This window comes from Oncorhynchus mykiss, chromosome 20 (genome assembly GCF_057628025.1).
Source record: "Oncorhynchus mykiss isolate SJ-2025 chromosome 20, ASM5762802v1, whole genome shotgun sequence".
Taxonomy (NCBI): Eukaryota; Metazoa; Chordata; class Actinopteri; order Salmoniformes; family Salmonidae; genus Oncorhynchus; species Oncorhynchus mykiss.
Window position 1 is genome coordinate 5,479,417 of NC_143041.1, and position 26,620 is coordinate 5,506,036.

The window sequence follows — 26,620 nt, forward strand, 5'->3', positions numbered from 1 at the left end:
CGAGGCCGAATATAGCCCACAAAGATCTCCCCCACGGCGCCAACCCAGACAGGAAGACCGCGTCAGTGACTCAATCTATTCAAGTGACGTACCTAGGGACGGCATGGAAGAGCACAAGTAAGCCCGTCACTCAGCCCCCGTAATAGGGTTTAAGGCTGAGAATTCCAGTGAAGAGGGGGGGAACTGGCCAGGCAGAGACAGCAAGGGCGCTTCGTTGCTCCAGAGCCTTTCCGTTGACCTTCACACTCCTGGGCCAGACTACACTCAATCATAGGACCTACTGAGGAAATTAGTCTTAAATAAAGACTTAAAGGTTGAGACCGAGTCTGCGTCTCTCACATGGATAGGCAGACCATTCCATAAAATGGAGCTCTATAGGATAAAGCCCTGCCTCCAGCTGTTTGCTTAGAAATTCTAGGGACAATAAAGAGGCCTGCGTCTTGTGACCATAGCGTATGTACGGGAGGACCAAATCTGAAAGATCTGTAGGAACAAGCCCATGCAATGCTTTGTAGATTAGAAGTAAAACCTTTAAATCAGCCCTAGCCTCAACAGGAAGCCAGTGTAGAGGCTAGCACTGGCGTAGTATAATCATTTTTTGGGGTTCTAGTCAAGATTTCAGCAGCCGTGTTTAGCACGAACTGGAGTTTATTTATTGCTTTATCCTGGTAGCCGGAAAGCAGAGCATTGCAGTAGTCTAATCTAGAAGTGACAAAAGCATGGGTACTTTTTTCTGCATAATCTTTGGACAGAAAGTTCCAGATTTTTCTGAGATTAGTTTCTCTTAGGCACTTCCTGGTTGGATCTTCCTCAGGTTTTCGCCTGCAATATCAGTTCTGTTATACTCACAGACAATATTTCGACCGTTTTGGAAACTTTAGTGTTTTCTATCCTAATCTGACAATTATATGGATATTCTAGATTCTGGGCCTGAGAAATAGGCAGTTTCATTTGGGTACATTTTTCATCCAAACATCAAAATACTGCCCCCTACACTCAACAGGTTAAAGAGTTTCAGTCTGATTTGGAATGGGTGGCCAGTAATAAACTGGTCCTGAACATCTCTAAAAGTAAGCTTTGTATTTGGTACAAATCATTCCTTAAGTTCTAGACCTCAGCTGAATATGGTAATGAATGGTGTGGCTGTTGAACTAAATTACTTGGCATTACCTTTAGATTGTAAACTTTCATGGTAAAAAAAAAATAGATTCAATGGTTGTAAAGATGGGGAGAGGTTTAGCTGTAATAAAGACACCACACTCCAGAAAGCAAGTTTTGCAGGCTCTAGTTTTGTCTAATCTTGATTATTGTCCAGTCGTGTGGTCCTGTGCTGCAAGGAAAGACCTAGTTAAGCTGCAGCCGGCCCAGAACAGATCGGCACAATTTGCAATCAGAGGGCTGATATACATACTATGCATGCATAATACTATCCCCATGCATAATAGAGAAATACACTACATGGCCAAAAGTATGTGGGCACCTGCTCGTTGAACATCGCATTCCAAAATCCCCCCCTTGCTGTTATTGTAGCCTCTACTCTTCTGGGAAGGCTTTCCACTAGATGTTGGAGTATTGCTGTGGGGTCTTGCTTCCATTCAGCAACAACTGCATTAGTGAGGTCGGGCATTTAGTGTATGTGATCTATACAAATGCAAGCAAGGATTGAAATAATTGTTTTAGTCAAATATTAAATATGTTTTCAGTCTACACATTATTTGTGATTATGTTCCCTCCCTCGGCTGAATCTGGTTGATGATCCCTGTCATAGAGGGTCTTGGGATTTAAGCATAAATACCACTTTATTTTCACCCACAAACCTGAATTAAATTTCTTGTTCAAATGTGTCGGGTGTCTAAAGTTCTGATTTGATTTCACATAATTTCTCCTTTGACACCAATGCCTGATTTGCAAGGTTAGTCAGAATTCCCAAGTTCTGATTGACTGACTGTTTAATAAAAAATGGATTCCGTGGTGAGAAATTGTCTTGTGCCGCTAGATAGCATATTTGTGACACTCTTCTCTTGTTCATAGGAGCCTCTATATTGAAGCATGGAAGAGGACCTGAAAACACTGGATGATCCTGCTGAAAGCCATGACGACATGGAGGATGAGGAAGAAAAGGAATTGGCAAAGGACCACACCAGCCAGAAGTTTGATCAATTTCCTGGGTTGCCATATAGTGACCAATGTGACCCTGATGAAACATCTGTTGAAGAGTCAGGTAGTCGCAAGACAGCCAGAAAAGCATCTAAGTCACCATGTAAAATACAGCAAGGTGCAGTCTTCTCTGGGAAAATACTTAGCTTTGGGTGTTCAGAGTGTAAGGGTGACGCTACCTACAGCCCCAATGATCTCCTCAAACATTTTCAGGGGGCCCACAAGGGGACCCTGCCGACGTATCCGTGTGACTTGTGTGGCTTTGTTACAAATGAGTTCCCTGCACTTCAGCGCCATCGGATCGGGCACAGGAACACTTTAGTCACATGCGAGATCTGTAATGATGATGTACAGTACTCTCTCCTCCTGCTCACTAGACACTATATCATGTCTCACAGCCAAAATGGCCACTTTCACTGCGAAAAATGTGAGTTTTCAACAGTTGACGCAGGGACATTTGTTCAGCACATCCATCATCACAATGAGAGCCGGCTCAAATGTGTGAAATGTCAACATGTGAGCTCTAGCCGAGGTGAGCACCAGAGGCACCTAAAACTCCACTCGGGTACCTTCCCCTTCACGTGTCAGGTCTGTGGATATGGGGCAGCACGGAGAGAATACCTCACAAAGCACATGGTAACTGTCCATGGTGAGGAAGCAGGCAAGAAAAATAAATGGAGAGCAACGGAGGACCGCAACAATAGCCTGGCAAACTCCTCTTCAGGATTAAAACTCCTGCTGAAGAAAAGCCCAGCTGCAGGTGGTCAATCTAAGGAATCCCAGTGGATGTCCAAACTGAATTCTCTTCCTGGAGTAGGTTTACTTGACCAAAATGGAAGGTTGTTGAACCCAGAGAAAACATTGGAGGAAACCCAACACTTCCTTGAAAGGGCTGTGGGCGTGAAACAGGACTGTAAGAAGCGGGTCAAAGGGACTCTTAAAAATGAGCAACAATTTGACTCCCAGGCTGTATCATCGATACCACCACCTAAGTCCCCGGAAAGTGATGACAGTTATGGGGCTGACACCCTAAACTCGAACTCCAATGGACTAACTGTTCTCATGGTCAAAAATAAAATCTCTATTCCACCCAACTGTACTACAAAAGTAATGGGGTTCAAAATGGTTGACGGCAAAAAGCATTTAGTTCTCAAAGTTATACCAACAGCAAAGCCTGAGTCCTCTGCAGAAAATAGAATGTTATGTAGAGCGCAAGAGAGAGGCTGCCCAATTATAGACGCTACCTCCGATGGAAATCACTGCTCAGATTCGGCTGAAAATTGGGAAAATTCAAGTACTAGCTTCCCTTACATGACAGTTCTAAGCCCCTCAGGGACTGACCGAGATGCTGCAATTTCAGTTCAAGTGAAACCAGAGGAAGAGGACATTAGCAATGAGGAGATGTTGCCCATACTGGAGAAACTACCACAGAAAGCAAAACACACAGAGCAGCAGAGGAATGGTGAACAACATAAGTTTAAGGATGAACAGATTCCTTCCTTGGCGGTTTCTCCAATGACCAAAGAGTCAGATCACTCCACGATTCAGAACGGTAAACTGAATAACAATACATCATCAATTGCTAATCAGTCGAATGATTCTGAGTTGGGAGACAAAATGTCTGCTTATTCAAGCCCTAATGTGACTGCTGTGGAGGTCGTTCCAGCCAAAAAGCTCACAGATAAGACCATGCCCTCTGAATCAGCTTATGAGACCATGCTTCCCAAACCAGTCTCTGAAGAAACTATCAGCATGCTTAGAGTTGGTGACCTGAATACAGCTACAGCTGATAAGATCAGTGACCCCATCACTGAAAATTCCCCTGTGCCCAATGGAGAGACGTTACCCTCCAATGACAAACCTAAGAAGACTGCCTCAGAACCCATGACTGGTGACATCCTACCTTCTGATGATACTGTTGAAAATAATCATTCAATTATCAAGGAGATGGTTCCTTCTGATTTTACTGCCAATAAGATTAATTCCTGTGTAGCGACTAAGACTAAATCTGAAACTTTATCTCCAGATCTGATGTCCCAACTGGAGTCACACCCAGCTGAATCAGACAACTCCAAAGAGACTGATACTAATGCTGAAAATCTTAATTCTCCCAACCAAGAGGTGTTCAGTTTTCATAATTACTCAAAGGAAACATCAAGCATTTCCTCCAACTCAACACAACCTTGTGAACATCCATCAGAGCTTTCGACAGAGGATGAAAGTGTTTGGATGAAAGAGTCACCTGAATGGAGCTTGACATTGGCTGCATCTCCACAACCTCCAGATGAGGGAAATGGGGAAGTGGAGTCTGCAGAAGAGACTGAGACTGCAATGGAAAGAGTGTCAGACGGTGACATTGAGGTTGATGAGTGCATAGCTACTGTAGATCTGGCCAACCCATTGGCAGCTGAGATAGATAATCATGGACACTCTGGGTCTAAACACCAAGTCCAAACTACAGTAAAAATGGAGGAGGGGAGAGTTCCTGTGTCAGAAAGGGCAACAGGGAGCATAAATAGTTTGGCCGTCTTGGGTCGCATACTGGAGGAGCATTCAGATGCTATCATTAACCACCAGCTTGAGAAAGATAGACTAGGCTGCTCAGCTGCTAGCCATGATTCTGTCAAGCCACCTAAGACTATGCTAAGGATCCTTAAAACTGCAGAGGGAAATCAACAGATGTTCTTACAGACTGCAGAGAACCAGTTTGCTGTACCTGTGCAGCTCCAAGGCAACACAGGGTTCAAGCTGATAACCAAATGCTCTGCTCCTCAGATCAATGTGTCCTATGTTAAGCCAGGAATTGAAAAACAGAATCACACCACAGGGTTGGCACTCACCCTCAATGGTGGAAGGTTCAGCATTCTAGGACATACTTTAGGTGCTAGTGAAAAAGGTGCAATGCCGTTATCTGCTATTCAGCCTGGAGCCAGTACTAGTGCAAGCCACTACCTAGTCAACAGCACAGCTTTTAAGGGAAATATGCTGTTGTCAGACGCAGCACATAGTTCTCCTGGAGAAAATACCATAAAGTCACTGCAGACTTGTTACTTAGTACAGCAACCAGTCCCTGTAACCCAGCCCCCCCACAATGCAGGTAGCAAATTAGCAAGCTCAATGTCTCAATCTCCACTCTTGTCCCGTCCAGTTTTGGCAATGTCTGCGAACTCGGTGAACAAATTAACTGCATTGCACACTGGGCGACAAGCCTTCTTGGTTAGATATATCTCTCCAGCTAAGTCAGGGATGCTTCTGAATAGTCTTGATGGGAAGTCTGTGAACCAGAAAGGTCAACCTAATGAAAACCGAGGAAATAAAGTTGTTTATAAGATAGTCAGAACTGCCAATGGTAGCACATTTCTTGCTGGTGCTGCACACTCCTCTGCCAACAAGCCCATTTATCTGGCCACAAATTCCACACAGATGCCCTGTTTTCTGATGTCATCAAATAATGTCTCTACGGTAGGGCAAAAACTGGTACCCATACAAAATGCCTCCCACAAACCTGTCACAACCTCCAAGCTCTCAAATCTTCTGTCCCCCCAATCCAACATGCAAGGTAGGGTCAGGCAGCAAGTGGGCATAGATGGTCTGAATAATTCGCCCCTTACCCCAAGGCCAAGTCGCCAGCTAAGTCAAAGGAAGAGACACAGGAAAGCGTTGTTTGATGAACTCCCAGAGCACTTGCCTAAAGTGAAGAGGCTCTCGAGCAAGGCAGTACCTGAGAAAAGGGCTCCCTCGCTCTGGGTCCCTGTACCCAAAGATGCAGAGAGGACTCTGAGACTGTACCCATTCAGTTCACTACAGGAGATAAAATGCCCTCGACGAAATCAGCCGGTAGTGGTTCTCAACCATCCCGATGCTGACATTCCTGAAGTGGCCAGTATCATGAGGTCTGCTAACAAGTACAAAGGTGCTGTTTCCAAGGTGGCACTGTCCCAAAAAACGGTTCAAGCTCTCTCTGAACTCGGCCCGACTGAACTTCTGAGGAAAAGCTCCAAGGTGAAATGTCCCTCATCACAAAGCTGTGGGTCGAGACTTCGGCCTTCAGAAAGCAGAGTCCGAGAGCGATTTCTGTTAAAACTGAAGTTTAAAAAGACTAGCAGGAAAAAGTACGAGGTGGTGAAGTCCTTATCTAGATGTGCAGAGAGGTCATCAATGTTTGCCTGTTGGTTTTGTGGTCGACTCTTCAACAACCAAGAGGAGTGGATAGGCCACGGCCAACGGCATCTCATGGAGGCAACCAGAGACTGGAATAAGCCATTTTAAAGCTGTCACATAGCCCCTGGATGGTCCAAAATACCATCCTATAGAGGGGCACAAATGGAGAGGTTAAAGTTGTATATTTTTCAAATGACTCATCACTATACTTTATTCTTACAGCAGTTTCTATTCCCATAAATGCCCTAATAGCTATGTTTGAGTCACCGTTTTTGAGGCTGTTGATGTGTGGTACAACCTGAAACCTTTTGGTATGTATAGATATTCTAATATGATTATGTAAATATGACTTAAACTCGTTTGTACAGATGGAATTGAACTGTGAAAACTTGGCACACTGTAATGGAGTATATTTGAGGGAGCAATGTTGCTAGATTTTTTTTGTATTCAGAAATGTACCAAATTCCTCAGGTGATTTCATATTCTCTGATTCAACTCATCTGCTTTGTAACATACAGTTGAAGTTGGAAGTTTAAATACACTTAGGTTGGAGTCATTAACTTGTTGTCATTAACTTGTTTTCAACCACTCCACACATTTCTTGTAAACAAACTATAGTTTTGGCAAATTGGTTAGGACATCTACTTTGTGCATGACACAAGTAATTTTTCCAACAATTGTTTACAGACAGATTATTTCATTTATAATTCACTGTATTAAAATTCCAGTAGGTCAGAAGTATACATACACTAAGCTGACTGTGCCTTTAAACAGCTTGGAAAATGCCATAAAATTATGTCATGACTTTAGGAGCTTCTGATAGGCTAATTGACATCATTTGAGTCAATTGGAGGTGTACCTGTGGATGTATTTCAAGGCCTACCTTCAAATTCAGTGCCTCTTTGCTTGACATGGGAAAAACAAAAGAAATCAGCCAATACCTCAAAGTAATTGTAGACCTCCACAAGTCTGGTTCATCCTTGGGAGCAATGTCCAAATGCCTGACTGTACCACGTTCATCTGTACAAACAATAGTACGCAAGTATAAACACCATGAGACCACGCAACCGTCATACCGATCAGGAAGGAGACACGTTCTGTCTCCTAGAGCTGAACGTACTTTGATGCAAAAAGTGCAAATCAATCCCAGAACAGCAGCAAAGGACCTTGTGAAGATGCTGGAGGAAACGGGTACAAAAGTATCTATGTCCACAGTAAAACAAGTCCTATACCGACAACCTGAAAGGCCGCTCAGCAAGGAAGAAGCCACTGCTCCGCCATAAAAAAAAACAGACTACGGTTTGCAACTGCACATGGGGACAAAGATCGTACTTTTTGGAGCAATGTCCTCTGGTCTGATAAAACTAAAATATTTGGCCATAATGACCATCGTTATGTTTTTGATTAATAAGGGGGACGCTTGCAAGTCGAAGAACACCATCCCTACCGTGAAGCACGGGGGAGGCAGCATCATGTTGTGGGGGTTCTTTGCTGCAGGAGGGACTGATGCACGTCCCAAAATGGATGGCGTCATGAGGAGGGAAAATTATGTGGATATATATTGAAGCAACAACTCAAGAGATCAGTCAGGAAGTCAAAGCTTGAGCAAATGGGTCTTCCAAATGGACAATGACCCCAAGCATACTTCCAATGTTGTGGCAAAATGGCTTAAGGACATCAAAGTCGAGGTATTGGAGTGTCCATCACAAAGCCCTGACCTCAATCCTATAGAACATTTGTGGGCAGAACTGAAAAGGCATGTGCGAGCAAGGAGGGGCCTACAAACCTGACTCAGTTACACCAGCTCTGTCAGGAGGAATGGGCCAAAATTCACTCAACTTATTGTGGGAATCTTGTGGAAGGCTACCCGAAATGTTTGACCCAAATTAAACAATTTAAAGGCAATGCTACCAAATACTAATTGAGTGTATGTAAACTTCTGACCCACTGGGATTGTGACGAAATAAATAAAAGCTGAAATTAATAATTCTCTCTACTATTATTCTGACATTTCACATTCTTAACATAAAGTAGTGATCTTAACTGACCTTAACAGGGAATTTTTACTGAGTTAAAATGTATTTGGCTAAGGTGTAAACTGACTTCAACTGTAAGTAATTATTTTACATTTATTATCTTTTCATAGGTTTGAGAGAACATTGTGGTAATTTGTGTTTTGATTCCCTTAATTTTGTTATTTGTGTTCTATTCACATTATTATTTGTTTTATGTTCAGAAATAGTTGTGAAGAAACAGGTATACAAATGGGTCGTTATTGTGGAAAAGTTTATTTTTATTTTTTTTAATCAGTTACATACAGTACTTCCTATATACATCCTGGTTTGTTTCACTATTTTACCTGTTTTTATTTCTGGGGTGACCGATGTTTTAGCTTCTTTTAGGATAACACAACCCCATTTGTCTAATATCTTAATTGTCAGTGCTTGACTTTAGCATTAGTCATAACATAGTTATGTTGATTTTAGCTCTCGTAACTGTCATTTATTTCCACATCTGTGTTCAGTATGCAAAAATATCTCAACTGATTAATTATTGCATGAGTGATACTTTACGATCATTTTTGCACATTTAGTACTGTTTAGCGGGCAGGAAAATGTTCCCCATGATCAAAGCTGTACTAGTTAAATTGTGCTAGTAGTTGAAAATTAAGACTTACAAAATAACACCATATGGCTTCATGAAAGACTGGTGAAACAGCATGCACAAAACAAGACTAAACCACAGTTTAAGCAGCAACCACACCAGCAGATTAGCTTCTTTCCTTGTACATTTCATTCAAGTTTGTGTTTCTGATCTTATGCTAATTGAACACCTCTTATTTCCAATGTTCCAATACATTTGTTTAGTAGTAGAGTGAGTTCTGTTAACACTTTCTTTGAACCATGTATAATCGGTTTTATTTGACAAATTACGCTTGTTACAGACTAGCCCCCTACCCCTTGACACAACAATACCTCTAAACTCGACGACCAAATAATTGTTTTTAAGTTTTATGGAATTCTCCTTTCTTAGGAAAAAATGTTTTTTTTCTCCCAGTTTTAATATCCCTGTCAGACAGGTTGCCGGGATCTTTTTACCTGAGAATAAAGTGCCTAAACTGTTGTGCACCAGGTTGACACTATTGTACTGTATTCACCTCCTTGTGGTTCTCTCTTCTCAAATAAATGTAAGTACTTTGGAAAATAACCAATGTCTTGTGTTTTGTTTCTTTGAGCACAGGAACACATATATTAATAGATTCATCTATTTGATCAATAAAAATATTCAGAAATGTAAGATTTGACGAATTTAAACATTTTACAAATAGCTGTGAGTAATTGGTAGGTGTATACATTTTTATTTATTTTTTTTTTTTACTTTTTGCTAGTGTGGATGGACTTCATAGTTTTAGAACACCTAAAAAAAATTCTTAGGACACGCATCGTCACTTCCTTTTGTACGCGGAAAAGCTCGGTTTTGTTTGTTTGGAAAGTTTGTTGTTGAATTTCTTTGGGACTGGGGGGCAGTATTGAGTAGATTGGATAAAAAGGTGCCCAAAGTAAACTGCCTCCTACTCTGTCCCAGATGCTAATATATGCATATTATTATTAGTATTGGATAGAAAACACTGAAGTTTCTAAAACTGTTTGAAGGATGTCTGTGAGTATAACAGAACTCATATGGCCCACAAAAACCTGAGAAGAAATCCAAACAGGAAGTGAGAAATCGATTTTCAATGTGATTTTCTGGATTTTATTTTTTTTCATTTTGTCTGTCATAGTTGAAGTGTACCTATGATGAAAATTACAGGCCTCATCTTTTTAAGTGGGAGAACTTGCACAATTGGTGGCTGACTAAATACATTTTTTGCCCCACTGTAGGTAGGTAGTTGCAAAGGGCAGCAGTGTCTTAACAGCGCGATTTGCCAAGGCAGGATACTCTGAGCACAGCTCAATCCAGAAATCTGGCAGTGGCTTCTGATTTAAATTCAATTTTCACAGGACCGCTTGTTGGAATTTCGATGAGGCTCTCTTGTTCAGATGTCGGTAAGTGGACTGGAGGCAGGGCATGAAAGGGTTAACGAATCCAGTTGTTTGTGTCATCCGTTTCGAGAATGTACCTGCGTAATTGCGCACCCAACTCACTCGCTACATCACATTTGACAGTTCATTTGCACACAAAAAACAAAATCATACAGTGATGGAAAGACCCTGTGTGTTGCCCTTGTTAATGCAGAAAAGAGCTCCAATTTATTAATCATAGTCTCAATTTTTTCCCGCACATTGAATATAGTTGCGGAGAGTCCCTGTAATACTCGATTCAGATCATTCAGGTGAGAAAAAACATTACCCAGATAGACCAGTTGTGTGAGAAACTCGTCATCATGCAAGTGGTCAGACAAGTGAAAATTGTCAGTAAAGAAAACCAAGCTCTGCTCTCAATTTGAAAAAACGTGTCAATACTTTGCCTCTTGATAACCGGTGCACTTCTGCATGTTGTAAAAGCATTACATGGTCGCTGCCCATATCATTGCATAGCGCAGAAAATAGACGAGAGTGGGGGCTTGCTTTAACAAAGTTAACCATTTTCACTGTAGTGTCCAAAACATCTTTCAAGCATTCCCTTGGCAGCAAGTGCCTCTCGATGGATGCTGCAGTGTACCCAAATGGTATCGGGAGCAGCTGCTTGCACGCATGTTAACAGTCCACCATGTCTCCCTGTCATGGCTTTTGCACCATCAGTACAGATACCAACACACCTTGACCACCAAAGTCCACGATGTCACAAAGGTGTCCAGTACTTAAAAAATATCCTCTCCGGTTTCCAGAAGAGGATGTCTTCCTTAAAACGTAACGGACATATTTCAGGAGCTGTGCCAAGATCTGTTGACACGTCCAGCTGTAACACATAATTCAATATCCCATAATGACATAGCAAAAAACACTTTTTTTTAGAAGTTTTGGCAAATGTATATATATTTAAAAAATATCACATAAGTATTCAGACCCTTTACTCAGTACTTTGTTGAAGCACCTTTGACACCGATTACTGCCTCGAGTCCTGACAAAAGTTTGTAAGTACCTGAGTAAAGGGAGATGTAAAGTAAAATTTGAATGTGTAAATGTTCATTCATAGTCGTAAAATAGGGTTTATGTTTACAGGTCTAATGTAACGATTACATTTGATGTTTTACGCATGGCTTTTCTTACGATCCTAACGATACTTACGTTCAACCGCTAACTGGCTCCATAGAAACTCCCCAAATACAGGTGTGCCAAGGTTGTAGCATCATACTCTTGAAGACTCAAGGCTGTAATCACTGCCAAAGGTGCTGCTGAGATTTGGGGGCTGTGAAAAGGGTTGCTCTGTCAGTGTCTCCCTTGGGGTAGCACAATGACATTTAACTCAATATCCCAGGAAAATGGGGTTTACCCTTTCTCATCTCTGTCTATGGGTGCAGTGTCAGTCAGTACCCTCTGTGCGATGTCTGTGAAGACTTGGGGCGCCCTAACCCAGGCACCCCGGGACACCTGCAACGCCCCTTACTGCCACTCCAAGAGCACAGCTAAAATACCACACCCTCAATCCAGCCTGATCCCAATGTGCTGCCCCCCCCCCCCCCCCCCCCGATCCTATATGTGTCCCTGTTCTGTGTGAGCTATAATACCCCAGTGTTGCAGCTGTGTGGATAGCTAACTTGTGCAACATGAATGCAGCCAGTTCCTGCTGACTTGCACAGTTGGACTTCCAGTGAGATGGACTGTTTGACATAGTAACTCAAAATGTCAGAGCTAGGGAGATTCTCTTTTGTCCTTCATTGTTCCCGCAAGCAAGGCCAATAACGTCACATGTGGCCTACTCCTTGAAGTTTGCAGTTGTCTAAAAACACTATTTTGCTCATAACATGTTAAGTGTTTATATTGCTGTATTTTTTTCTTGGGATATTGTTTTTGAACTGGAAAAGTTGAAAAAAATATTTAACTAAAGCGTGGATTGCAGCCTCTCCTTGTACATAGACCTAGACTGCTTTCAAGGGAAGGAAACAAATAAAATGTGTAATTTGACTGAACTATCCCTTAAAATTTGAGAAACCTTGTCAACCTTATCTTTCTTCATAAACTATGTTATTTACTGGGTGTTTATCAAAAGATAACTGTTACTTCTTCCACCCTGTTCATGAAATACCACCCAGGTCCCTTGGCCAAGCTGTTAATAAGTTCATACAGTGACATAACTCAATATGACAACATTACACAATTAAAAAATACCTCAGAGCCTCTGCAGAGAAAGGAATGTGCCTAGCTTTAACCCTGGTCAAGTTCTCTAGTTGGCCTGTAACGTTTATTAGCTATTGTAGAAAGCAAATGGCTCGTTCAAATCAAATCAATTTGTCACTTGCACCTTACAGTGAAATGCTTACTTACAGGCTCTAACCAATAGTGCAAAATAGGTGTTAGGTGAACAATAGGCAAGTAAAGAAATAAAACAACAGTAAAAAGACAGGCTATATACAGTAGCGAGGCTATAAAAGTAGTGAGACTACATACAGACACTGGTTAGTCAGGCTGATTTGAGGTAGTATGTACATGTAGATATGGTTAAAGTGACTATGCATATATGATGAACAGAGAGTAGCAGTAGTGTAAAAGAGGGGTTGGCGGGTGGTGGGTGGCGGGACACAATGCAGATAGCCCGGTTAGCCAATGTGTAGGAGCACTGGTTGGTCAACCCAATTGAAGTAGTATGTACAGGAATGTATAGTTAAAGTGACTATGCATACAGTGCCTTGCGAAAGTATTCGGCCCCCTTGAACTTTGCGACCTTTTGCCACATTTCAGGCTTCAAACATAAAGATATAAAACTGTATTTTTTTGTGAATAATCAACAACAAGTGGGACACAATCATGAAGTGGAACGACATTTATTAGATATTTCAAACTTTTTTAACAAATCAAAAACTGAAAAATTGGGCGCGCAAAATTATTCAGCCCCCTTAAGTTAATACTTTGTAGCGCCACCTTTTGCTGCGATTACAGCTGTAAGTCGCTTGGGGTATGTCTCTATCAGTTTTGCACATCGAGAGACTGAATTTTTTTCCCATTCCTCCTTGCAAAACAGCTCGAGCTCAGTGAGGTTGAATGGAGAGCATTTGTGAACAGCAGTTTTCAGTTCTTTCCACAGATTCTCAATTGGATTCAGGTCTGGACTTTGACTTGGCCATTCTAACACCTGGATATGTTTATTTTTGAACCATTCCATTGTAGATTTTGCTTTATGTTTTGGATCATTGTCTTGTTGGAAGACAAATTTCCGTCCCAGTCTCAGGTCTTTTGCAGACTCCATCAGGTTTTCTTCCAGAATGGTCCTGTATTTGGCTCCATCCATCTTCCCATCAATTTTAACCATCTTCCCTGTCCCTGCTGAAGAAAAGCAGGCCCAAACCATGATGCTGCCACCACCATGTTTGACAGTGGGGATGGTGTGTTCAGCTGTGTTGCTTTTACGCCAAACATAACGTTTTGCATTGTTGCCAAAAAGTTCAATTTTGGTTTCATCTGACCAGAGCACCTTCTTCCACATGTTTGGTGTGACTCCCAGGTGGCTTGAGGCAAACTTTAAACAACACTTTTTATGGATATCTTTAAGAAATGGCTTTCTTCTTGCCACTCTTCCATAAAGGCCAGATTTGTGCAATATACGACTGATTGTTGTCCTATGGACAGAGTCTCCCACCTCAGCTGTAGATCTCTGCAGTTCATCCAGAGTGATCATGGGCCTCTTGGCTGCATCTCTGATCAGTCTTCTCCTTGTATGAGCTGAAAGTTTAGAGGGACGGCCAGGTCTTGGTAGATTTGCAGTGGTCTGATACTCCTTCCATTTCAATATTATCGCTTGCACAGTGCTCCTTGGGATGTTTAAAGCTTGGGAAATCTTTTTGTATTCAAATCCGGCTTTAAACTTCTTCACAACAGTATCTCGGACCTGCCTGGTGTGTTCCTTGTTCTTCATGATGCTCTCTGCGCTTTTAACGGACCTCTGAGACTATCACAGTGCAGGTGCATTTATACGGAGACTTGAATACACACAGGTGGATTGTATTTATCATCATTAGTCATTTAGGTCAACATTGGATCATTCAGAGATCCTCACTGAACTTCTGGAGAGAGTTTGCTGCACTGAAAGTAAAGGGGCTGAATAATTTTGCACGCCCAATTTTTCAGTTTTTGATTTGTTAAAAAAGTTTGAAATATCTAATAAATGTCGTTCCACTTCATGATTGTGTCCCACTTGTTGTTGATTCTTCACAAAAAAATACAGTTTTATATCTTTATGTTTGAAGCCTGAAATGTGGCAAAAGGTCGCAAAGTTCAAGGGGGCCGAATACTTTCGCAAGGCACTGTATATGATAAACAGAGAGTAGCAGCAGTGTAAAAAGGGGGGTTGGGGGGTCACACAATGCAAATAGTCCGGGTAGCCATTTGATTACCTGTTCAGGAGTCTTAATGCTCACTCTTGACGAGCCTCGTCAAGATTTACATTCTAATCAACCTTCGTGGTTTAGAGTTACCTAAGTATGTGGGAGACTCGCGTTTAAACTTTTCACCACCGAAACTCTGTGATCAGACTGCTGTTGCCAAAGATCCATCAGCTGTCTCCCAGAACTTAGTTCCCCCTCCCAGCCGGAGCCGGGGATGCGTTCGAGCCACCATTCTCTGGTTGGCATCGTTATCGACACCTGACAACAGGTTACCTACAAGGAGGGGTTGGAAGCACCCTACTAGAGTGCAACCTCCCTTACCTCCCTGCACTAACATGCCAGACCGTTCAACCTGCCCCTACCAGGTGTCATATGAGAAGGGACTGGAGGGGTCCTACTAGAGGGCCCCCTCCCTACCTCCTCACACTAACCTGTCAGAGATAGTTCTACTCACCACCACTAGGTGTCAAACAAGGAGGGTTGCAGAGGCCCTACTAGAGGGCCTCTCCATTACCTCCGCACACTATCCTTCTAGAGATTTTTCAATATTCCCTTAACTGGTGTCCTGCAAGGAGGGGTTGGTAAGGCCCTTCGTGGGGCCCACTCCCTTACCTCCCAACATTAGCCAACCAGAGGCTATCGATCCTAGCCAAGCTAGGGATATACTCCCGCCAAACCAGCTGAACACCTTAAAGTATTTTTTAGGAAGCCCCAGGTGGAGCTTCCCCTTCTAGATATATATTTAGACATTTCGCAGAGGTTGGTGGCTAAGGTGGGGTTGGGGAGGTGCCCTCCTTTCCTCCGCCTGCCCTTTGCCAGAGCGAGAGGCCATATTGCACAACAAGCTTTGAGGTTGAAATGAGAGCATCCGAGTGCTGCTCCACCATCGCTAGGGTGACGGTGAGGGGAGACATTGAACCCCCGCCTGCGCCGGGGCGCCGAGCGGTTGACTGTACCCGGGGCAGCGCCCGGCACTTGGGCGAGCCTCAAGCACTTGATATTGGAAACCGAGGTGGGATGACTCGGTTCACCGGCAGCCCCCAGTCCTCTTCAGACGTGACCAACGCACCTGCCCACAGGTGGCCGTGCCTAGCGGGGAAGGGGGAATGTAGCCGGTCGGGCGCAACCCAGGCAACCTGGACATGTAGGGGATCGAGAGCCGTAGCCTTCACTTGTTTACTGCCTTTGGCCTGCACCATCGTCAGAGTTTCACTTTGCTCTGACAATTGTCAAAGTGGTCTCCCAACCATGGTTGGGGTTTTCATTGTCAGGAGTATCGTGGAATATCAAACCCACTTGGCCTGATGTGGCCCCGGGTGATTTAGTCACCATCATCACTCGAGGCCTCTTCCTCGAGCCGGTCCACGCGGAAAAATTCTAGAGTAGAGCAGGACTCTCCTGCTTACCAGCTTTGCGAAGGCTGTCCTTCGGCAATCCGATTCTCCCATGGCCCGCAGCACTTGGTTGTTACGAGTGGGCCACTTGCCTCTGGCCCCTACTGGGAAACCAAAAAGATGACCTTGTTGATTCCAGGTAGCTTTTTTAGGATAGCCGGAGCAGTGAGGAGATTGCACAATCTTTTGAGATTTAGCCACCTCAAGGCTCTCAAAGGCGACTTCGTATCGCAGAGTAACATCGACCACCAAAGCTATGTATTTTTTCACGAATATCAAGTCTGGTTTCCTCAGTTTGCCAGGAGGTTCCATTTCCGCATTTCCTCATACCTCCAATCACATGGGATTGGGCACCGCGCCGTCACTAAGCTGGTTAAGTTGTCTTCGAGGGATGGCCTCCCTGTGTCATTCCCACCGGCTCTCAGCCATTTTCCCTCAAACTCCTATTCCTCAACTGTACAGCGAGTTATCCTGGATCAATGGCTCCAGGGCCAGATTGAACAGCAGCGGTGACATTGGGTCACCTTGCTTAACACCGACCGACATGTCAATCATCGAGGATTTCATTCTGTCTATGATGATCCTCGTTGTGCTTTTCTCATAGGTGCTCCCAATTAATGCCATGATGTGCTGGTCGAGGTCCCTTTGCTTTAGAACACGCTGGAGGTGCTCATGTGATACAGAGTCGAAGGCCTTCGCGAAGTCCGCCATCTTCCAATCTACTCAACGTTTTTGGCTTTAGGGTAGCGCGGCACTCTTTGAAGGTCGACGGTAGGACCAGCCACATCGAGAATAAGCTAACCATCTTGACTCCTTTTGGGTCCCAACTTGAGTCTTTCTCCAGTCATTCCATCTGGTCCCGCTGCTGTCCCTTTTTTCATTTCTTTGAGGTTTTTGTATACCTCCGTTGCTGAGATGCTGGAATTCACCATTGTTGACCCAGCGTGTTGACCCAGCGTGTTGAAAGGCTTCTTGTACTGCCATCGGTCGGCAAAGTTCAGAGTGAGTTCTGGCATGGGAATGGCGCACAAACCTTTCACCTCCTCGTCTAAGATTAGGGTCGCTAGTTTGGACTGGTCTTTGTCAAACAACATCTGTTGTCGACAGAAGGCCGCCCTCTTTACTTACCATTTATTGTTTCCGCTCATAGGCTTACTTTTTGCCATACCGCTCTTTCTGTGGTGTCCCGCAACTTTGCCCAGCAGCTTCTGTATTTCCAGTGCTGAGGACTCAATCAATGCCCCATTCTGATCCACACCCCTCAAAGATAATGTGATGGTCCCGATTTTGAGATCTCCGTCCATCCCCCTGTAGGCCTCGGCCGCAGCTCTGAGTTTGTCGCGGACCCCGTGTATTGTGGGTGGCGGTTCACCTGGGTTGGACTGCCACCTGGAATCATTGTTCGCCGCAGGGGCTTCCACGGGACCATCGCTTAGGGTGGCTGCCTTTCTCAGACGTCCTCGTTTATACCTCACCTGCTCTCGGGTCCTTCCCGGCAGGACCGGCACAACCCTGGTCTCTGCCGCGTAGTTACACTTAGAAACGTGGCAGGAGATTGCATGACTACTGGGGCCAGAATGCCCACACGAGCCACATTTATATTGTACTTTCACCAGGCTATGACGGATTTTAAAGTGTCTGACAATGCCGCCCACCTATTTAATTATTTCACCACATAGCCTGCAGCTCAGTTCATGTACTGGGATTATGATGAGCATGGTGTCGTGGCTGGGTGAGGGGGAGGGTCTGTGGCAGGAGATGGTTCAGACCGAGCTCGCTGTGGTGGCAACACGACCTCCTTTCCTTCGTTATCCGATGGGCTGGAAGAGGTTCTTAATTTGCTCTCCCACTGAGGTGACACAATGCCTGGGTCGCCAACTGCATCCGGCCATCCGGGGGAGTCCTGGCTTGTGGTCTGAGAGTTGCTTAGGCTGCGACGTTTTCTCGGATGGCTAGTTCGGGGTTCGTTCAAGTTTGAGATATCGCAGAGTGTCGGCTGGGTCATTCCTGACTTTGCTACCCCCTTATGGGTCTGACTGTGGAAGATCCTGCTCGCTTGACCTGATGATGTCCAGAAACGCCCAACGTAGGTGTCAGTTTTGATAGACCAATCTTGACACTCTGGCAGGAGAAATGCATCAAAGACATTTCCCTGGTGATCAAGGGGTTAGGATTTGGCAAAGTAGTCACTTGTACCCCCGTAAAATCCTTTAATTCTCTCCATACACATACCCAGAAATCACATCGGGTCAACACCCACCTTGGGCCTTCACGATGCTTTGTGTTAATTAAACAGTCGGATTCACCTGGTCCGTACCAGTTATAAGTCAGCTGGTACAGGAGACACAGGAGACCCCGCTTAAACGGGACCCGCGAGCGCCATAGCTTCGGAGACCCGCGAGAAGAACCCGGCGCGAGTCCAGAGTCGCTACCGCCAACCGCCGGACCCAACCACTCACCGGTCTGCCTTCGGCCCACCGACGGACACCACCCGGATGAACCACCGGGCGCAAACCCTTGCGATACCACGCACGAGAATCACCGAGATGGGCCACAGAACAAACTTCCCATGGCGGCCAGAGGAGGGCGGCGGAGCGACAGCTCCCCAAGCTGCGGCTCGAGCTCAGCATCGCTTCGCACCCCAGCCCGACCCACCCAGCCCTTAGAGCCAATCCTTATCCCAAAGTTACGGATCTGACTTGCCGACTTCCCTCACCTACACCATTGTAAGACTTTGTGAATGGACAGCCGTGCACCTGGTTACCTGAACGGGTTACCAGCAGCACATTTTTAAATGGTTTTTAATACCTTCAGGGGGTGCAAGGGGTCCATGGCCAGGTAGGGAGCTCTGGTAATTTTGGACATTTTTCAAATAATCTTTCAAAAAACGTCAGAATCCCACTTCTCTATCATTGCACCAAGAGTTCGCCAAAAGGCACTTAAACGACACTCGAACCACGAGAAACAAGGTGGGCTCGACATGCCGAGAGATGAGTTCGGATTTGCCATATAGACAGAAGCGTGCTACAACATGAGCTGGTCAGTAAGTGTAGGTAATCCTTTCTAAGACTCCTTTTTTGAAAGATATCAATTAGTAGAACTGCAAAAATGTCCTCCACTTTCTGGAGGAATGAGTTCTGAAATCAGTCAAATGCCCAGTGGAATTAGAGTATGGTAAAAATTCTGCCGTTTGATTGCAAATTGGCAGAGGGAGTTGAAAAGAGAACACACAGACGGCTATTGTATCCGGATTACATCTTCAAGCTAAGGGAAACCATGGCATGTGTGACAGAGGGAGAAGTGTCCAACGATGTAAGAGTCTAGCTTGCTACATTTTCAGATATTACACATTTCTAATTTTGTCAGAAAGACGTTTTCATTTCAAGTTAAAGGCACGGGAGGTTGGTGGCTGCGTAATTGGGGAGAACTTGCTCATGGTAGTGACTGAAGCGGAATCAGTGGAATGGTATGAAATACATTAAACACATGGTTTCCAGGTGTATGATGCTATTCCATTTGCTCTGTCCTGGACATTATTATTAGCCGTTCTCCCCTCAGTAGCCTCAACTGGTTAAAGCATACTGTTAGCTAACGTTAGCTTGCCTGATTTCTAGCTAGCATTACATGTATGATCTGTGTAGTAATATTATTTGTATCACAGAGCCATTTGCATTGCTAATTATATCCTAATGTTTGTTAGCTACAGTGGGGCAAAAAAGTATTTAGTCAGCCACCAATTGTGCAAGTTCTCCCACTTAAAACGATGAGAGGCCTGTAATTTTCATCATAGGTACACTTCAACTATGACAGACAAAATGAGGGAAAAAAATCCAGAAAATCACATTGTAGGATTTTTAATGAATTTATTTGCAAATTATGGTGTTATGAGTTGTGATTATGGTTAATTGTTTAGCTAGCTAACTACATTCTAAACAAAGACTCCACTATGCAAGTAACCATTTCAATAGGATTTTCATGATGTCACTGCGACAACTGTCGATAGACGTAGCTGGTAAATTCGCTCTGGCTATCTACTCCGATTTCAGAGCACTCGCGTCTGAGTGTGCCAGAGCGCAGAATAACTGACGTAGTTATGAACACTCAAACAATGGTTTAATATGGTCGGTGTCAGTAAGCGTTGGCAAAAAAGTGTAATTACATTTTTGCCAGCAGCACAGTTAGTCACCAACGCTCTGGATAACATAAACAAAGTCTAACCCAGTGAGTAAAATGGTCAGAGTGACCTGTTCTCTCATTTGTGTCTGGAAGTAGCTAGCAAGCTTGCCAACGTTAGCCAGTTAGCTTGGGTTCTTGACTGCTGCAGAACGCTCGGATCCACCTTACTCATCGGCCAGAGCGTCCAGTTTGAGCTCTGAACGCTCCGAAAGCGAAAAGCTCTGAATTTATGAATGGACAATCTGACAAGGTCCAGAGCTCACTCTGGTACTCCAGATTGAATTTACGAACACACCCGTAGTATAAAACAGCCTTTAGTCATGAAAGCCTTGGTTGTTCAGTACATGGCCTCACTTGTGAATCCTTAAAGAGATGGGTGGGGCTAAGGTTTAAGAGGGTGTGAACTATGCTGAATGGGTGGAGACAAAGAAGAGGTCTCCAGTAGGTTTAAGACACTAACAGTTTACGGTCAATTTAGCTTAGGGCATTAAAAGAGGCCTTTGTACTGACTCTGAAAAACACCAAAAGAAAGATGCCCCGGGTCCCTGCTCATCTGCATGAACGTGCCTTAGGGAATACTGCAAGAAGGCATGAGGACTGCAGATGTGACCAGGGCAATAAATTACAATGTTTGTACTGTGAGACTCCTAAGACGGCGCTACAGTGAGACAGGACGGACAGGTGATTGTCCTCGCAGTGGCAGACTACGTGTAACAACACCTGCAAAGGATCGGTACAGCCAAACATCACACCTGCAGGACAGGTACAGTATGGCAACAACAACTGCCCGAGATACATCAGGAACACACAATCCTTCCATCAGTCCTCAGACTGTCCGCAATAGGCTGAGCCTGGACTGAGGGCTTGTAGGCCTGTTGTAAGGCAGGTCCTCACGAGACATCACCGGCAACAACTTCGCCTTTGCTCACAAACCCACCGTCGCTGGACCAGACATGACTGGCAAAAAGTGCCTTTCAATGACGAGTTGCGGTTTTGTCTCACCAGGGGTGATGGTCAGATTCACATTTATCGTAAAAAGAATGAGTTACACCGAGGCCTGTGCTCTGGAGCGGGATCGATTTGGAGGTGGAGTGTCCGTCATGGTCTGGAGCGGTGTGTCACAGCATTATTGGACTGAGCTTGTTGTCATTTCAGGCAATCTCAATGCCATGCGTTACAGGGAAGACATCCTCCTCCCTCATGTGGTACCCCACCAGATACAGACTGTTACTTTTGATTTTGACCCCCCTTTGTTCAGGGACAAATTATTATATTTCTGTTAATCACATGTCTGTGGAACTTGTTCAGTTTATGTCTCAGTTGTTGAATCTTGTTATGTTCATACAAGTATTTACACATGTTAAGTTTACTGAAAATAAACGCAGTTGACAGTGAGAGGACATTTCTTTTTTTGATGAGTTCATGTCATTAGTCACCCATATGTTCATCAGTGTAAATTTCTCCAGGACAATGGGTCTTTTATCAATATATTTGCCTGTATTTAAAAAAAATTGAATGCAATTTTATTTGTCACATGCACCAACTACAACACTGTGAATTGCTTACTTACAAGCCCTTAACCAACAATGCAGTTAAGAAAATAGAGTTAAAACTGTTTGAATGATATCTGTGAGTATAACAGAACTCATCTTGCAGGCAAAAACACGAGAAAAAATCCAACCAGGAAGTGGGAAATCTGAGGTTTGTAGTTATTCAACTCATTGCCTATCGTATATACAGTGTCTATGGGGTCATTTTGCACTTCCTAAGGCTTCCACTAGATGTCAACATTCTTAAGATCCCTGTTTGATGCTTCTACTGTGAAGGAGGGGGGAATGAGAGCTGAATGAGTCACAGGTCTGCCAGAGTGGCATGAGCTGGTCATGCGCGTTCACGTGAGAGTTAGCTTGCGCTCCATTGCATTTCTTAAGACAAAGGAATTCTCCGGTTGGAACATTATTGAAGATTTATGTTAAAAACATCCTAAAGTTTGATTCTATACATCGTTTGACATGTGTCTACGAACTGTAACGGAACTTTTTGACTTTTTCGCCTGGGCCTAGAGAACACGCCTTATGAATTTGGATTACTGGACTAAACACATGAACAAAAAGGAGGTATTTGGACATAAATGATGGACTTTATCGAACAAAACAAACATTTATTGTGGAACTGGGATTCTTGGGAGTGCATTCTGATGAGATCATCAAAGGTAAGTGAATATTTATAATGCTATTCCTGACTTTGTTGACTCCACAACATGGCGAATATCTGTATGGCTCGTTTTGTTGTCTGAGCGCTGTATTCAGATTATTGCATGGTGTGCTTTTTTGGTAAAGCTTTTTTTAAATCTGACACAGCGGTTGCAGGAGAAGTTTATCTAAAGTTCCATGCATAACTAGTAGAAAGAGGAGGAAAGGAAGCGCTACTAAGATAGAAGATGCTCTTTGGTAAAAGGGGTAAATTGGTCATCAAAAAGAAAGGAGGACCAAGGCACTCTTCATATAATTGATTAAAATGCCTTTGTTATTATGGCATGCTCTTTAGAAATAAAGTTTTTAAGAACCGACGCGTTTCGGCTGCATGGCCTTCGTCTGGGAGTACAAAAAAAAGGAATACAATGTCCTCTTTTGAACAGCTTTTCAATTAGCCCTAATTGAATTGTTTTGCTATGTTCTAGTGTACTATGGAATATGTTGCTTTCTTATTCTTGACACTTCTCCCAGTCATATTTAAGGTTAGAACTACCTTTTAGTGTTCTGATACTTCTAGCTTGGAGTTGTATTTTTATGATAACATAGCTCCAGTATTTCACCTTTTAATGGGTATAGTGTTGCTTACTAGGTGTGTCCAATCAATTGTGTAACCACTCCCTCTTCCAATTAGGGCTAATTGAAAAGCTGTTCAAAAGAGGACATTGTATTCCTTTTTTTCTACTCCCTGACGAAGGCCATGCAGCCGAAACGCGTCGGTTTTTAAAAACTTTGTTTCTATTGAACATGCCATGCTGATTTTTAGAGTGCCTTGGTCCTCCTTTCTTTTTGATTCCATGCATAATAGTTGTATCTTTTATCAATGTTTATTTTGAGTATTTCTGTAAATTGATGTGGCTCTCTGCAAAATCACTGGATGTTTTGGAAGCAAAACATTACTGAACGTAACGCGCCAATGTAAACTGCGATTTTTGGATATAAATATGAACTTTATAGAGCAAAACATACATATATTGTGTAACATGAAGTCCTATGAGTGTCATCTGATGAAGATCATCAAAGGTTAGTGATTCATTTGATCTCTATTTCTGCTTTTTGTGACTCCTCTCTTTGGCTGGAAAAATGTCAATTGTTTTCTGTGACTAGGTGCAGACCTAACATAATCGTTTGGTGTGCTTTTGTCATGAAACCTTTTTGAAATCGGACACTGTGGTGGGATTAACAACAAGTTTATCTTTAAAATGGTGTAAAATACTTCTATGTTTGAGGAATTTTAATTATGAGATTTCTGTTGTTTTGAATTTGGCAACCTGCACTTTCAATGGCTGTTGTCATATCGATCTCGTTAGCGGGATCTAAGCCATAAGAAGATAACTACTCCCATGGTGAATAGAGAGGATAACAATGCAGGCTGAAAGGGAGGTACACTACATGCATATGCACACATGGTAAGGGGCGGAATGGTAACGTATCACTCACACCGACAAAACTTATTTGACCGTGCTACCATCCGACGCACGGTCAAATAATCCCACTCTTTTGTCATACTCAGGTCTGTTGCGGTGACGGATGAAGTGAAGTAGCAGGAACTGGATGCCCTTCCCAGCTGGAGGACCCTAGATAGTCAGATTCAGCCCTTGGGGCTCATTTCCAGGTAAGTAGTGCGTAGCACCTAGGTGATTCGGACGACTGACGGCCTGTCGGTAAGTCGGAAACGAGTCCACCCCGACATGCGGATCATCCGGGGGTCAAATGGCTGACCGTTAAAAAGAGATGTAGCTCTGCTTCGCCGGTGCTCCTCATGTAAAAGTGAAGAAATTCAATGAAGCACGGATAAAGGGCGGGAGTGAATATGGCTCAATTAAGGTTTCCAAGTGCCTCGTCATCTAATTAGATATGCACATGAATGGATGAACGAGATTCCCACTGTCCCTACCTACAATCTAGCGAAACCACAGCCAAGGGAACGGGCTTGGCGAAATCAGCGGGGAAAGAACACCCTGCTGAACTTGACTCTAGTCTGGCACTGTGAAGAGACATGAGAGGTGTAGAATAAGTGGGAGGCCTTGGCCGCCGGTGAAATACCACTACTCGTATCGTTTTTTCACTTACCCGGTGAGGCGGATAGGCGAGCCCCGAGCGGGCTCTCGCTTCTGGCGAAGAGCTCCGGGGACAGTGACAGGTGGGGAGTTTGACTGGGGCGGTACACCTGTAAAATGGTAATGCAGGTGTCCTAAGGCAAGCTCAGGGAGGACAGAAACCTCCCGTGGAGCGTAAGGGCAAAAGCTCGCTTGATCTTGATTTTCCAGTATGAATACAGACCGTGAAAGCAGGGCCTCACGATCCTTCTGACTTTTTGGGTTTTAAGCAGGAGGTGTCAGAAAAGATACCACAGGGATGACTGGCTTGTGGCGGCCAAGCGTTCATAGCAACGTCACTTTTTGATCTTCCAATGTTGGCTCTTCCTATCATTGTGAAGCATAATTCACCAAGTGTTGGATTGTTCACCCACTAATAGGGAAGGTGAGCTGGATTTAGACCTACTGATGATGTGTTGTTGAAATAGTAATCCTGCTCAGGACGAGAGGAACCGCAGGTTCAGACATTTGGTGTATGTGTTTGGCTGAGGAGCCAATGGTGCGAAGCTACCATCCGTGGGATTATGACTGAATGCTTCTAAGTCAGAATCCCCCCTAAACGTAACGATACCGTAGTGCCGCGGATCTTGCGTTGGCCCGGGATAGCCTGCCTCTTTTGGCAGGTGTGTAGAGCCATTCATGACGGGGTTGGGGTGCGGCCGGATGAGTTGCCGCCCCTCTCCTGTGCTAAATCATTCATAGACAACCTGATTCTGGGTCAGGGTTTCATACGTAGCTGAGCAGCTCACTCGCTGCAATCTATTGAAAGTCAGCCCTCGATCCAAGCTTTTGTCGGGGACGGAAGGTGACTTCCTCCACCTTCCTCCTTCTTTACTAACGTGTTACCAGGTGCACAGAGAAGGGCCAAGAGCCAGAGTACGAGAGGCCGGAGGCCCAGAGAGAGAGAGGGCAAGCAGACTTGTGAGGGTGGAGACCCAGGTTGAAAGTACCATCAGCACCTGGTTACCCATTTGTGTGGCCTTAGTCTCTGAGCGGAAAGAGGGTAGGTGACCAGGCTATTTCGGGTGACTAGGTGCACAAAGCCTGTTAAGGGTGATCAGGTGCACGTGGTTCGTAACAGCATGCAAATATACTTTAGTTTCCGAGGAGGGGTGCTGAAGTGTGGGTGCCCCGGTTCGCCTGGTGTGCGAGGTTATGGAGGTGGGGTGGCCCTGCTGGTACTCATGCCCAGAGAGAGGGGTATTACCCAGACAGGAAGTCTAGGCCAAGAGGCTTGGAGGTCCATACTTCCAGGGTGTAAGCTTTACTCTCAGGCCCGGTGAGAGGGGTGTTACCCGGACAGGGAGTTTAGGCCAAGAGGCCTGGAGGTCCATACTTCCAGGGAGTACAAAAAGATTTTGCATGAATTTTATTGAACACTGAGCAATTCTTCTATTAACAGCTGTGCTTGGCAAGCGTTTCTGGGTTTAGAGGCAAAATTGTAATGTTCGTATTGCGTTTCCAGGGAATGTAGCATATGGCGACCAACAATACCCCTGTTTGTGTCATTAGATTTGGCAAAGTTCAGTGTTGTGATCGAACGGCGCTATGTTCCAAATGTCACGGTATCACCGATACCATATTCTTGGAATATATTTCTCAAGGCATTTCCTAATGTGGTTAGTGGTTTGCCTTTTGATCCGAAAAAAAATGTCAGTGACTTCCCATAACCGTTCAACGCTGGCCAGATTTTGTGAAAACGCGTGAGCCAATTCTGGATTCCCCAAATACGAAGTTGGTTTTGTGTTGGTAAACACACATTTGGAAGGTGGTTCCTTCCAGGGCAATACCATTAAATTCTGCTTCGTTGAAAGACATTAGCGGTCCCCAACGAGATCCATTAAAAATGGCCAAGCGTCTGCAAATTAGTCAGGAAAAAGGTAATATGTCTTTTGCACGCTC

General features: G+C 44.2%; 1 protein-coding gene and 1 pseudogene across 1 annotated transcript in view; both read left to right on the forward strand.

The window, feature by feature from the left end:
- Nucleotides 1-9,525, forward strand: part of LOC110498828 (zinc finger protein 518A) — a 29,081-nt gene extending 19,556 nt beyond the window's left edge. Inside the window, exon 3 of the mRNA XM_021575472.3 lies at nucleotides 2,032-9,525. Coding sequence (XP_021431147.2) covers nucleotides 2,050-6,426 — 4,377 coding nt within the window. The 5' untranslated portion in view covers nucleotides 2,032-2,049 and the 3' untranslated portion in view covers nucleotides 6,427-9,525. The remainder of the gene's footprint in view (nucleotides 1-2,031) is intronic.
- Nucleotides 9,526-24,558: 15,033 nt separating this feature from the next.
- Nucleotides 24,559-25,508, forward strand: LOC149973634 (28S ribosomal RNA; annotated as a pseudogene; the record flags this gene model as incomplete).
- Between the last annotated feature and the right edge of the window lie 1,112 nt (nucleotides 25,509-26,620).